This window comes from Maylandia zebra, linkage group LG1 (assembly GCF_041146795.1).
Source record: "Maylandia zebra isolate NMK-2024a linkage group LG1, Mzebra_GT3a, whole genome shotgun sequence".
In the NCBI taxonomy this organism is placed as follows: Eukaryota; Metazoa; Chordata; class Actinopteri; order Cichliformes; family Cichlidae; genus Maylandia; species Maylandia zebra.
The window spans coordinates 22,846,208-22,861,637 of NC_135167.1; the positions used below are offsets into that span (position 1 = coordinate 22,846,208).

Genomic DNA, 15,430 nt, shown 5'->3' on the forward strand with positions numbered 1-15,430 from the left:
GCGTTAGCCATGCTAGCACGTTAACTTGAACAGGTGGTCAGGCTGAGTCCCCAGGCCCACACTCGGAGCTTCAGCACTCCGTTTCACTGCAGAGCCCCTTCATTCTTCACATATCCATGTCGGGCAGAGTATAAATCTCGAGGCTGAATGGCCATTGTGCAAGCACCCACACTACTTAGTGGTGCAAATAGGGTTGCCAACCGTCCCTTAAAATACGGAATCGTCCCGTATTTCGAAACAAAAGTACACGTCCCGTATTGAGCTAATAAGGGACGCACTTTGTCCCGTAATACAGTGAGAATCAAAAGTAGTCTATAACTTTTAATGGAATTAACGCTTTGTTTGAAAACATAATTCCCAGCCCCTCTCCTGCTTTGTGACCAATGAGCTGACAGCACACTTATGACAATTCGAGTATGACAATTCAGATTACCGCTCATCTCATTGGTCGAGGAAAGGTCGCTTGCGGAGAAAATACCGGAAGACAACAGATGACCACAACAAGAAGCATGGTCAACAGGGGAACAAACGCCGACTCTGCGGTGCAAGTCTCGGATGACAGTACACCTAAAGCTGGGCAGACACTGTGCGATTTTTTCAGTCACGTTATTCAGCTCCTGCTCAAACTGCACGATTGACTCACAGGGGTTAGACGTTCATAGGTCACGATGCAGGGTCTCACACTATACGGCCCGATGCTCTGATGCGACCTGAGTGCTCACACTGTGCCTCCATAAAATGAAGGTTATAACAGAAAATCTGTCGCTCGCTCTCTCTGTCTTTCACTCACACAGACACACCACCACCATCAACTTTGCTAAATTGCTAATGAAAAACATTGATCAGGCAGCTGTGATTGAGCAGCAGTGTAAATCCGACTATTTTCACGGTTGTTGTGGTCGTGATAATTTTGTGATGCCACATCGAAAAGGCTCGGATGAGCTTTCCAAAGTTCTACAAGTTGTGCCTCCATCGCTTGTGTCCAGATCACACGCTGCACAGCTGTGCTGCGCCGTCTTTTTCACCAACGTTTACGTTTGCGCGTGAGCAGTGTGAGCGCCTGTGGTGACACCCTCACGAGCGATTGATGATCGGGAGCTGGTCGTGAGGTGTTAATCACTTCTCGTTACCCCACGTATACTACACGATGCACGATGAAGGCCAAAATCGGTCCGATCACTCAAAAATCGGCTCAAAATGGGCCAAAAATCGCACAGTGTGAGCCCAGCATTAGAGCAGCAATGTTTGTTCCCCTCAGAGAAAGGGAAGAATGGGAAAAGGAAAACACCTGGCTGGAAAACGTTAATATGGGCATGTGCAGTGAATATCAGCGCTATGTGGCCAGAAGTGTGATAATATAATTTATTTTGTGTAATAAACAACTGCAAGGATAGATGATTACAACAAATTGATGACTAATACATAAAAGTAATACATAGATGAATAATGATGATGAGTTATGATGCGTAATCATGGGAACAAGCGGGTTTACAAACAGGAGCAGCTGATTAGCATTAGAAAAGCTGAAATAATACCTCAACTGAAGCCAATTGTACTAAATGCACTAAATGTGCACTGTTACAAGAATATTTTTCTTTCTATTGTTTTCTATTATTTTAAGTTAAGCAGGACAGAGTGCTTTTAAAGAAAGATTTACTTATATTCTCAAAAGTTAAGCATGACAGGCTTCTGTTTAAGAAAGAGACCTGTTTTACTGTGTTAATGTTGTCATTTTGAGCTAAAAATAAATGGCTAAATGATCATTTGTTTCACATGTGTTCATATCACAAAGAATAGAATATGCATCTACTTAAATCAACTTCAAGTCAAATGGTTAAAAAAATAATTTCACACACAAAAAAAGAGCTAGAAAATTCACCACACTGGGAAGGGTGAAGACAACTGGGTCGCCCGGCCCTGGCCACGAGGTGTCCCTTATTTATTTTTCAGGGAGTTGGCAACCCTAGGTGCAAAGCTATGAGCACAAACAGCAGTATATAAAATTCCAGGCAGCCAGCCTGTGTCTGTCCAACCAATCAGGGAGCTCCTTACATTGCGCTGTGTGGCTAATTTGCATTGCTTCAGGATTTTGGAAATGAGATAGCTAATCCAATAGCTAATCTGACAGCTAATCCAGTAGTTAATCTCAAAGCTAATTCAACAGTAGAGTTAGGTGGATCAATCCAAATATCGATGCACTGATACCAGCACTAGTATTGGTATCAGATAGATACTAGCACAATTGAATCGATACTTTGTTTTTATCCTTCAAGTTCAGTATGTAGCCCACTGTACTGTGTTAATTATATATTTGGAAAAAACAAACCTCAAACACGCACAATGAAAAATGTTTGAACCTTTTTGTGTGCTTTAGAGACAGAAATTTTTACATTCCTGGACTCCAAAAATCCAGTTTGAAACACATGAAAAGCTGAAAGATGTGTTTTGTTGTGTTAAATAATTATTGTGGAAAGTAACAATCACAGTGATATAGTGGTGTTTAAAATGTGTTCAGGATTTGCAAATTGAATGGATGAATGTTGAAAGTTTTTGTTGAAATGTCCAGGCAAGTATATACATGTTAAATGACAACATATATGTGTTCAAATAGCGTCAATTAACATACAACTTCAGGTTTTTATTCCTATATAACAATTCTTCATAATTAAACAATAAGAATACCCATATGGAAAAGAAATAGAAAAGACTTATAAAAGACTTGCATAAGATTTGGCTTGCTTCATATAGTGAATCATATAAGGCTTATATCACCGGTCCCCAACCCCCGGGCCTCGGACCGGTACTGGTCCGTGAGTCGTTTGGTACCGGGCCGCGAGAGTTGAGGCTCAGGCGTGAAATGTATGGATTTCAGGGTTTTTATCGGTTTTCAGCGTTATTTTGTTATCGTTTTTATCGTTAACTCGGTTTTCCTGGGTCTTTTCACGTGTTATGAATAAATCTTTTTTTTTTCTTGGTACCGGTACTAGTTTTATTTTGTTGTATTTATCTGCGACACGTTAAAAGCCAGTCTGTGAAAATATTGTCGGACATAAACCGAAAACATAAACCAAGCATAAAATGCTGGTATTAGCCTATTCATGGTAGCAAGCTAGCCTGAAGCTAATATTTGCTAAATTTAGGGACACCTGTGTCCCTAAATTTAGTTGGAGGCCGGTGTTTTAGGAGCAGCAGAAGATCTCATCAACAGGCAGTGTTGGGGAGTAATGTAATACGTATTTAAAATACAAAATATGAGTAAATGTATTTGTTACAGTTACCGTTTAATAGGTGACATTTAGAATACAGTTACTTTGCTGAAATAAATCGATTATATGGCGGTATTTTCCTGTTTCATATGTTAGGCTATGGTCTCTCTATTTTTGGTAATTCCACGCCGGTGGAAACCCAAACAAAACACACAATAAGAGGATCTAATGCCTGTATCTTGCAGTGACATGGGCCGCGAGATATAATAATAATAATAATTTTTTAAAAATTATTATACAAAAATTATTTAATATGAAGGCAATAGGCAGAGTGTTACAGGCATAGCCCTAATGCATGTAGCCTTATGGGCAGTGTAGTCCGTGCTGCAGGAAGAATGGACTGCCATACCCGTTATGTGTCTGTGAGCGAGGGAGGGAGAAAAAGGAGAGTGGAAAACTACAAGCTGTCACCGAGCAGAAACGGGAGCTGGAAGCATGTAAATATAATAATAACCACTGCAGCCAAGAAGAGTGCCTGACGAGCCCAGTTGTAAGTAAGCTATTAAGACTCGACTGTACACCGTGTTCGTGTTTTCCTCTGAAACAATAAGTTCCGTTGGAGCAGCCTTTCAACGCCTCTCTCTGTATGTCGCTAGCAAACTTGACCCAGACAACAAAGTAAAGCTAGTTTTCAGCTACGAGCCCGACACGAACCCGACATATTAGCCAGAGGTCCCTTTACTACGGTTTGGAGCTGCGGACCTGTTTTATATACGCGTGGAATAGTTTTCTATACAAGATCGCTGCAAAAAGTGCAGCCTAATGTCCACCCTACTGTTACTCATTTATATTAAGATTTAAACATCTAGTTGGTATTGGTATGGCGAGTAGCCTTCAGTAATAGTAATAGATCACACAGCAATAGTACATTCATGTAGTTGTAAACTATTCAGAATATGTTACTTCTGTAATCTTTAAAAGTAACCTTCCCAACACTGTCAACAGGTTAGCACCTCATACCACAGTGCAGCAAAGCAGTCTCATGAGCGCTAGGAAGGACAAGCCCAGAGCCCAAAACAGACAGTGCAGGAGATGACAAGGTTAGTAATTGTATGGTGAAAATTATACTTTTAGTTATCTTGATTGGCAAAAGAAAATTAAATACAAAATCTGCTTCTCACATATAGGGCATTTCCAAGATTTTTTTCAGACCTTCTTCCCTTTATTTCATTACAACAGTCCTGTGCCAGATGTTCTGTTGACCCACAGTGAGAGACATCATTTCAGAAACACCAGGAAGACTGAAACTCATCGCAGGGATCAAGCAGGGCTTGTGATCTTCACCAGCAGCTCCCTCACAAGAGGGATAAACCCAGCATTTCATGAACACTGATGGAGACCTTTGCTTTGTGTAATGTTAGAAGTACTCAGACAATCCTCAGAGGGTCTGGATTTTTACATAATATAATATCTTTAAGTCCTGTAGAAAGTTAAATATATGTTGTGCTCTCTGGTTACTCTGGTATGAATGACTCTGAATTACTTTATGATAAATAACACACTTTTGACAAAAAACAATGAAAGAATTCCAGATCCAGATTCCAGAAGTTTTTAGTTCAAAATACAAGTAACAACCTTTGACTTTAATCAGGTTTTATTTAATTGTGCTCTTCATGTAGCTGAGTACATTCAGTGGATTATATGGATATAATCTATATGGATTATAGACCCAGTTTTGAGATCCCTTCCCAGACGCCTTAACGCCCACTAACATCCTGGGCCATCTGACCTCAGGAAATCACATGACAGGGTGGGGCCAGGTTTCACAATGAGCTCACCCGAAACCCTGGCTGATTGGGACCTACACCCGCTTTCACACCTTGGCTCATGTGATCAGGGGGTCCTTTTTCCCTGTTTGGGGGGAAACTCCCACTGGGTTTAAATCTGGGACTCTCCACCATTTGACCCTTAGAACTGAAGAAGCTTCTCGGATGAGAGGTGAAACGTCTTCAAGCAACTCAAAGAAGTCCAGACGCTTTTCCTTCCAAGCTCCTTAGACTACGATGACCTGGATGACTGAGAACCTTGACACATGAAACTATGAACAACTATGAAACGCAGTGTGAAACTACGACAAAGACTATGAAGACTGTGGTGGCTGTGGTAAGTATAACAGACGACCTGACAATGAAACACAGAAAACAGAGGACTTAAATACACAGCAGGTGATCAGGAGAATTGAGAACACATGGGGAAACAGCTGACTGAAATTAAACAATAACATCACAAGTGAAACTAAACACAGTGACAAAAGAACACATGACTCTTTTAAAATAAAACCGGATAACATGGAAACGTAGACATGATAAACCTATTTTCTGCATATTCCAGGACAAAAAATTGTGTTTACACTCACTCTTTCAAATAGATGCAAATAAAACACAGCAAAAATAAAATAAAATCAAAGATTCAGCAGCACCAAGTCCTGTCGCTCTTAAGTCTATTTTCACCTGTTTGGCAGGAACTTTGCCCGGTGCCACAGCGGTCAGGTTTCTCTTTTAATTTCACATTCCCAAGGCAGCGTGCCAGGCGCTTGCTCAGATGTGAAGTTTAATTTATATGCTGGAATATGCAGAAAACAAATTTCTTCTAGAGAATGTTGCATAAAGTTAAAAGACTAAAACTAATAAAAACAATTTTTAAAAAGAGACTTTTTCATTTGACTCAATTTTATATGATGGATTACGCAGAAAAAAAATAGAATTGGGCTGAAAGGTCTATTTCTTTATAATGCATTCAGGTTGTGCATCATGGTTTTAAAAAAAAAAAACACTAAGTAACTAATTACTTTTGAAAATAAGTAATCAGTAAGTAATGGGATTACTATATTGGAGAAGTAATCAGTAATTAGTAACTAATTTCTATTTCCAAGTAACTTGACCAACACTGTTTAAGCACAGAATTCTTTATAGCTTACTTACAACTGGACTACACTGCCCATGAGGCTACATTCTTTAGGGCTATGCCTGTAACACTCTGCCTATTGCCTTCATATTAAATAATTTTTTGAACAATAATTTTAAAAAATATTTCGTCACGTCCTTATGCGGGCCGCAAGTAGAGGTGACATAGGCCGCAAGATTGAGACACAGACATTAGAGCCTCTTAATGCGTGTTTTGTTTGAGTTTCCACCAGTGTGGAATTACCAAAAAAAGGACGGGACAGCCTAGCATATGAAACAGGGAAAGACCGCCGTGTAATCCCTTTATTTCAACAAAGTAACTGTATTCTGAATACCACCTTTTTAAACGGTAACTGTAACGGAATACAGTTACTCATATTTTGTATTTTAAATACGTAACGGTGGTACATGTATTACGTTACTCCCCAACACTGCCTGTTGATGAGATCTTCTGCCGCTCCTAAAACACTGGCCTCCAACATGTATTCCGTTACTCCCCAACATTGTGGGTAGTACATGACTCCGGTAAGGCAGACCGAGGTAACAACAGTTGACTAAAATATAAAGGCTAAGCACTCATCAAGTTCCCTCCACACGGTTTAAAAAGCGTCTTATTTTCTGTGACATCAAATGCGAAGATTACAAGATTACTTTTGATTGGATCACTTCCCCTAACTCCTCCCACCTTCCTAACAAGTTAATTAATTCTGATTGGACCTCGTCTCTCCAGAATATTTTCATCCATTTTTATTCATTTACCAAAGTGTTAATTAGGGATGGGTATCGTTTAGGTTTTATCCGATACCGGTGCCAAACCGGTACTTTTGAAATGGTGCCGGTGCTTAAACGGTGCTCAAACCGGTGCCTAAAGAATGAAGAACACACACTTTGTCCAAAAACCTCTCATGTTTAGCTGTTTTCCACTTTTTTTTGGTCATTTTAGCCTTTTTGCCAGGGTGAAGGGAGTATCTGCCATCAAACAGGAAGACAGCCGCATGCAACTACAACGGTGTTTGCTAATTCACCTTACGTTCATTAATTTAATAACATGGTTAGCCTACTCAGCGGAAATTACACACGAACAACATTAAGCTACTGACCCAGAGAAGAACGGCTGCTGCTGCCATCATCATCGGTCATCATTTCTGCTACACTGGCAGGGCTAGGGGCCAGGACTCTCCTCGTTGGGTTTTTGGGGGATGTCGCTAACTCCGGGTCCGATAACAGGCAACCCACCCGCAGTAAATGTGCTCGATGTGAGGTCTCGCAGCAAGCTATCAAATACGGTGCATTTCTCAGCTTTTAAAAAACGCTATGCGTCGCCAGGTGTTTCATCGGATTCGAGGTGTTACCTCCTTTGCACAGTATCACCTTAAAGCACTTGTTGCAGGCTGCTGAGTTTGCATCTTTTGCTGTGAAGTACAGCCAGACTTTTGACCGCTTCGCCTTGGGCATTTTTAATCTGTAGCACTGCTCTAAAAGAACGTACGTACCTGGGCCCGCCTACTACGCTAAGGTAAAATGATTGGTAAAATGATTGGCTGGAATCCAAAGTGTATGACATCTCAGGGAAAAAAAAGCACCGAAATAAAGCACCGAAATGTGCGCTGCTTTTTGGTCTGGTTACTACCGTTTATGTCAGAACCGGTGCCATGATACCGGTACCCATCCCTAGTGTCAATACATTTCATCACAGTTTTTGTCCTCGTGCATTAGTTTTTCTTTACTTGTTTTTGTCAGAAAAAAAACAGGTTGTTCACAACAACTAGGAATATGAAAACAACACTGGTAAACATTTGTTCCATTTAATTCAGAATTTTAACTGTAAATTAATTTTTTATGTTCCTTACAAAGCAAATAGGAAACAGTACAATCACCTCATGTCTAAAGTCCACTTAGTAGCTTACAGTAACACACTGATCTCCAGAGGTGGGACCAAGTCATTGTTTTGCAAGTCTCAAGTAAGTCTCAAGTCTTTATCCTCAAGTCTCAAGTCAAGTCTCAAGTAATGTCAGGCAAGTCAGAGTCGAGTCTTAAGTCACTGGTGTAAAAGTCCGAGTAAAGTCACAAGTCTGAAATTTTGAATTTCAAGTCCTTTCGAGTCTTTAAAAAAAAAAAAAAAAAAAAAACGAAAAAATAATGTTGCAGTTATATGCTAAATGTAAATATTAGACCATGTAATTTTTTAATCTGTGTTTTTCTCAACACATGACAAAATAGTGAACTTAGAAAATATACACAAATTGTGAAATTGCACCTCTTTAAAATGCAGCTCAATTAAACCTAGCTCCAAGAATAATTTTCACCGACAGTTCTGAGATAAGCTGCATGTTATTCTTGGATGCGGTTGTAGGACCGGCTTTAAAATCGCATGACAAAAATATCATACATATTAAAAAAAAACTGCATCACCAACGTAGCCTGGACAACATTTGCTAGTTAGATGAAGTCAGCTATCTCATCGTAGCATATTTATATGCATATTTATAATCATACGGTTCTTGGAGTGAGTGCATACACTCATGAAGTTTAGTAACTTCAGGTCACTGCAACAAGCCCAGGTACAGTTTACCGACGGATGGGTGCAGGACCTTGAAATGCACCGTGTAGAACGAAAGACCATCGTACGTATCATAAGTTTACCAGTCTCACAAATCGTCTTCATAAATACACATTCGTTAACCGTTTATTAATAGGACCTTTGAGCTCAACGATAATTAATTAGTAGTGGAAATAATTTCTGGTACGCGTTACAGAAATGTAGCAGTGACAATAATACTGTATGCTGTAATCGTACTGGGCAATTAGTGATACAAAAAACCTGTTTTATCCTGTGAATAAAAGTATATGTTTTTGTCAATGTACCATAATAACAGAAGCGAAACGCAATATTGTGTCAGGACAATTCACTATTTATGCACAATAAATAAAGGAGCATAGCGCGACAATTTCTGTTCAGCGCCAGACTTGCTTGTAACCTATATCACCAATTATGTTATGAAAATGACGTATTAACTACTAAAAAACACTGGCCTTCGTGTAAATGCTTGAGCAGACTAACCTGTGAGCTGGAGTGTTCTGGGACGTTATATTTGATCTTTGAATGGCTGCAATCCAGTCGCGTCTTTGTTACTTCGGAAACATGGCTCGAACAATTTCTCTTCAACAACGTAATCCGATAACAACCGATCTCTTTACCCGTCGGCTTCCCGTGGCTGTCATGCGACCGGCTATTGCAGTTAATAATACAACAGCTTCTTGACATTTTTGTGTTTCTTTTTATCGCTGTGTGACTGATTTCAATTGAAAGCCTGCGTGCGCTAGTACCTCTTGCCACGAGTTCCCAGAATCCTTTGCGGTTTTACCCCTGAATGACGTCACATTTTCAATCTCTATATAATATGCATGTTAAATTTTATATTTGGGGTGAAATATCAAGTCTTTTCAAGTAAACCGGTTCAAGTCCAATTCAAGTCCCAGGTCATTGGTGTAAAAGTCCAAGTCAAGTCACAAGTCTTAGAACATTTTTTCAAGTCAAGTCTAAAGTCATAAAATTAATGACTCGAGTCTGACTCGAGTCCAAGTCATGTGACTCGAGTCCACACCTCTGCTGATCTCTGCTGAGCTCCTTTGTTACAAAGTGATACCAAGTCTACTGAGATTTAACCCTGAGTCTTTGTAGAAGTTTAATGTTCAATGTAAAAAGCTCCAACTTTTTTTCTACAACTTCTATTGTCTTATATTTAATGTTCAATAGTTATCGTCTGAGTGCTGCCCTGAGTTTGGAGGAGCGTCCTCGAGGATTCTCCTTAACGTCGTCTTTTTCTGGAGTGATCACTTTTCTTCGCAGAGGAAGCCAATAGACACTTCCGTCACTTTTTTCATGCGATAGGTTTTCCTTCTTGGTACCTTGCTTCCTCTGGCTGAAGTGATCCAGATTAGACAAGTCATCTCCCCGGAGGAAACGTTTGACCAGTCTATCTTCTAGTGAATGAAAGGTGATAACACAGAGACGTCCGCTGGGTTTTAGCAACGTCTGGGCAGCACGCAGGCCAGCGTGAAGTTCATTCAGCTCATCATTCACAAAGATACGCAAGGCCTGGAAAGTCTTAGTGGCCACGTGTGCAGGTCTGTTGAGCCGGTCTTTACGTGCATAGAGAACTGCAGGAGGAAACGATCCTGGAAACAAGAATTGGTCAGAGTTAATCTTACAATTTTAATGGTCCAATAATGATTTATTATAGCATTATTGCATTTTAATTCCAAATAAAAACAGAACAAATTAAACTAATAGTCTTACTAATTTGGTGATAACTTAAAGGTAGAGTTACACTTCTATCCAGTAGAGGTGAGAATCACTATACATCCCACGATACGATATTATCACAATACTTAACGCACGATACGATATTATTGCAATTTTTTTTTAAATATTTTGCGATATTCAGATTCTGTACATAAAGGTAAACTTTATCAATATTCATTTTATCTAATATCAAAGTCTCACACTCAGTCTTTCTCTCATTTTAGTCAGTTTTATTGTTGACAAACTGAACAGCTTGTATTACAGTCTAGTCCAACTTAACTGAATGCAACCATCTGGTACAATTATAGCTATTCTGAACTATGCAATTTATGAAAACTATGCAGCCCATTTAGCAACTGAAGAACTTGAAAGTAAATTAAAACAAAATATAATTTTACATTAAATAAAAAAGTTTTAAACTTAATTAACATAAAACATGTCTTAAAGTAAAATAAGTAAACTGTCATGTTTATTACTGCCAAAAAAAAGTTAAACACATTTGGACAGTGAAGGAATGTCAGGATTCTTGCTCAGAAAAAGGATCAACATGCTCTGAGCACAAAAACCTTTTTTGTAACAAAATATCGATTTCTGCTGTCCCTGTATCGATACATTATTAGCAAACAAAATATCACGATACTACACAGAATCGATTTTTTCCCCCACCCCTACTATCCAGTCACAAAATTCACACATTTTTATGCAGTTGAGTCAACTCTTTTAGGAAATATTCCTGAAAGGTTATAACAATAAATGTTAAAAAAAAAAATTTTTTTTATAATGACCAGTGGCAACCTTCAGAGCCATGCAGAAGTGGAAAACAATGCAGTTCCTCTAGGCCCCAATTGAGGCTACTTAGAGACTTACATGTCAAAATGCCTAATTTTACTGCATAAAGAAAAATCATATTGGTACAGATATAAAGAAAAATCTATATTTTAAAACAAAGGCACCTGTGGTTGCCTTTGACGGTGCAAAACATTTCGTAGACATTGGGGTGTGTGTGGGGGAGAAAACTTACATACAGTACAGCACTTTAGAGTTACACTGCTAGCGATCGAAGATTTATGTAAATTTGACAAGCTGAATGCACTCTGTAGCGTACAGGAGACACTGCACGAGACTGATTGACAATGGTCTTAAGCCAATCAGGAGAAAGGACAGAATGCGCTGTAAGAAAAATAAAAAGCATGCAAAATTGCACCAAAAAAATCTGTGAAACAGCGAGGCGGTGAAACGTGAACGAGGGACCACTGTATAGCGAGGGACCACTGTATTTTATTAGTACACCACTAAGCACCAAAAAAACATGTCTCTATGTGGCACCCATATAGTATATGAATGCAGCTGCTGACCAAGCTAGCTAACATTAGCTGATAATTTGGCAGTACAGGTCAACCGTCTGGACTGACCAGACTGGAGGACATGGTTTTGAAAATTTGTGAATGGTGTTAAACAGACGAGCAAAAAAATGCACATGGCAGCCAGTGCAACCCCACAGCCTCCTGGTTTGAAAATTATAGGCGCTTTGTATTAGTTCTGGTGGATTATGCAACGTAATACATAATCCACCAGAACTGACCATTTATCAGTACATATCCATACAGCGCTGTACACAACGGTAGACTAGTGCGTAATAATCAAGCGAATAACGCAGAAAACAGAGATTTGAGATGGGAAACTGTTCCTTAGTACACTGAGAGAGAGAAAAACGTGTGCAGGAAGTGTGATTGTATTGTGGTGGAAGCAAAACAGTAAAGTAAGCAAGAATTCATGACGATGTTTTTCAAACGTGGAGCATAGTCTTTATGTTCTTTTGCTGCTGTTTCAGTGAATTATGTTCGGAGAGTGACAAAAGCTGCAAGTTTAGAATCTGTGAGATGTCGGCTTTCAGCACCGACGGGTGAACGACACTCGCTTTGTGTTTGCATCTTTGTGTGGAATCCGTTTACTTGCTCTCATTTGCTGTTTTAGCTGTTTGGTGGTTGCTGAAATAGTTTTGTGAACTCTAACCTGAGATTCTGGCATTTCTGCCTAAATACATTTATATTTAAAAATAGATTCAGGATTTAATGAGTCGATATTGCGCTATTCAAGCTAAAATCAGTTTGATTTGATATTTTAAACCCACCCTTATTAGTGACCAGTGGTTCTCAGTGGTCTTTAGGCCTGTGTGACTGGGAAGTTGAACAGACAAGAGAAATACTGACAAGTAAAGCAGATCAAGCATAGCATCTTAAAAACAGAGTGGGTTCATGCCATACTACTTATCTGCTAACACATTACCAATCTACACACTGATCGTTGTGACTTCAACAGCCCTAAGGTGTTATCCTTATGAGAATAACACTGGAAATGTTAAAATAACTCCCGGTATCCTCTCTCTTCAGGAAAATAAAAGAAACCCGTTGAATGAAAACATTTCCTAGAATAAAATAAATCAAGCTGCCGTAACATTTCTGCACTCCTGAATAATTTGCACCTGACATTCAGAGGAAGAAATCTTTTTCTTACAAAACTTCTTGTACCCCTTTAATTTATTTGAGCCTGTGGTCAAAATGCATGTGCCATACAGAGCATTGTAAACGGCAGACACTCACCAAATATTTAAAGTTTCCAGAGCAACTGCACTTACCAAACTGTGCACGAGTAACATATACAGGGTGCAGAATGCACAGAGCTAATGTGCAAATCAGTCATGTCAAATCAATCAAATCATGTGGGTATTAAAGCAAAAACTAAAAACTGATTATTTGCTGCATATTAAAGTTTCAAAATCTTTCTTTTTGCATTAAAACAAGTGAAGAGCTTTTAGTGCCTCTAACCAACCAAAACACAGAAGAGACAAGAACAATTAGACACTTACATAGACCAAAAAAGAAACCGCAATAAATAGAGAAGTGAGTGATGTGGCATTTCTCTCCTCCTGCACTGAACAGCCCAAGGTGTGACTCACACTGCAATCAATACAATGCCTGCACAGCAAGGACCAGCCCAGGGCTAGCCTCACCAAGCCATGTGCACCCTCTCTAATTCATCTTTCAAAAGGTCCTGAAGACAGATCCATTGAGAACAGAAGAGATTATGATGTGTACATGAAGGAGAATCAGGTAGTTAAGAGTGAACCAAAGCAATGTTAATGTTTTGGCAGATTTTAAATCAAACAATCAAAATGTGATTTAACTACAAATTATCGATTTTGATTTAAGAGGTTTATTAAAAGTATTGCATTAGGTTAAGAAATTATCATAGCCATTCTTATACACACTTTTATACACAGTGTTTTTTACAGTAAGCTGTTTATACAGTTTTGCAGCATTTGACTGAATCTGACCAGAGAGTGTAGCCCTCTACACACAGTTCATCCTGCCTCCTCTATCAGCAGTCACATTATCACTCGGTTTCATCGGCAGCCACACATGCCCGTGCTATAACATTGACTCCACCACGTTTGACAGATGATGTGATATGTTTCAGATCATGAGCTGCTCCTGTGGGAAACAAAGAGCGGGAGCGATTACGCCCTGTAGCCATGTCGCAGCTCCAATACGACGCAGCCACGCCCCGTTCATTCCCGGGCTTTAAATGTCACTTAATGTTTCTTCTATCAGCTTGTGCTGCTTAATGGCCAATTTATGCTCACCACATTGGTCGCTTTGTGCACTGACGTGATGTCATCACACAACCATATTTATACCTGTCATTACAGGAGCTTTGTCCATTTGCAATATTTTCTGTGAATCCCTGTGCTCTTACATATGTGTGTCATATCAATTCAATTCCATTCAACACAAATTAAATTTTAGATATACAGCACCAAATCACGATAACAGTTTTAGAAAGCATTTTTAAACCTCTGTCGTAAATACAACAACCAATCAACTCTCAATCTAAAATCTAAAAAACAAAAAGCTTGTTGGAAAAATAAGGTTTGTAAATCAATTTATTAGTTAAAATAAATACATTTCTAATTCAAAATTTATAAAGCTGAAAAGATCTTATGGTTCTGTTTGAAAAAGGAGGCACCTTTGTTTTTGATTCTTTGATTCTTTTTGATTCTTTGTTTACCTATTGCTATAAAATTTCAGTAAATTAATGACTGAAAACAAATGAAAGTTAAAAACATTCTGCAGAACTTATTTGTTGTGTCCATGTAAAAAAACAAAAAACAAAAAAACTTTAAATATATTTGTGTATTGCTGAGTAATGTCCCACATTATCCCTAAAAAAGAAAAGCATAAGCCCCTCGTCATTTATTCTGAAAATGATGCCGAGTATCACTGCCACAACTGGTCAGAGAGCTCCCCCTGGAACTTTCTTAAAAAAACCAGACCTCTTAGATTGTTCCCAATAAACACTGGTGGTAGCTCGCTTTGCTCTTCAAAAAGCATCAAACAGCTGCTCTTACTCACACCTGTTCTCCCAGGGTGACACTGACGCACATACTGCTCTGTGCAATAACTGTTGCAACGACATCTCTCCCATTCAGCATCTCAAATGTGGAGTCATAAGGCTTAAGAGGAAAAAAAAGGAAAAAAAACAATCATCGAAGACAAATAATCTAACCCCGGTTGTATGCAACTCGTGTGTCGTTTGTGAGTGCATGTGGGTGTTTGCATTTGTGTCAGGTGTATGTCTGTATTTGTGAGCAAAGAAAAGACTGGGAAAAAAGAGGGGGAAAGAAAACAAAAAAGGTAGGCAGTGTGGAAGGAGAGAGATGGGCTCCTGCATGTGAGTTAGGCATACATTTTATTCCAGCCATCTACAACTCAGGTTCTGCCTCATCTTTATCTCTCCAAGGATGGTGGAATAAAAACACCCAAAACAGAGGCAGAAGAGAGGATGATGACTGAGATCACAGTTCACATAATTTTCTGAGACACACACATCCCACTGGGAGACAGCCTTAATAACTCCACTCCTTTTTTATTTTCCCTTATAGCCTCCTGAATGCT

The 15,430-nt window shown here is 39.1% G+C and overlaps 1 protein-coding gene across 5 annotated transcripts in view; it reads right to left on the minus strand.

Moving 5' to 3' along the window:
- Positions 1 to 9,837: 9,837 nt before the first annotated feature.
- mettl15 (methyltransferase 15, mitochondrial 12S rRNA N4-cytidine) overlaps positions 9,838 to 15,430 on the minus strand; it is a 60,393-nt gene continuing 54,800 nt past the window's right edge. For all 5 annotated transcript variants that reach the window (XM_004543255.5, XM_012916897.4, XM_076883401.1 and 2 more), the window contains one exon: positions 9,838 to 10,348. In XM_004543255.5, coding sequence (XP_004543312.3) covers positions 9,927 to 10,348 — 422 coding nt within the window. In that variant the 3' untranslated portion in view covers positions 9,838 to 9,926. The remainder of the gene's footprint in view (positions 10,349 to 15,430) is intronic.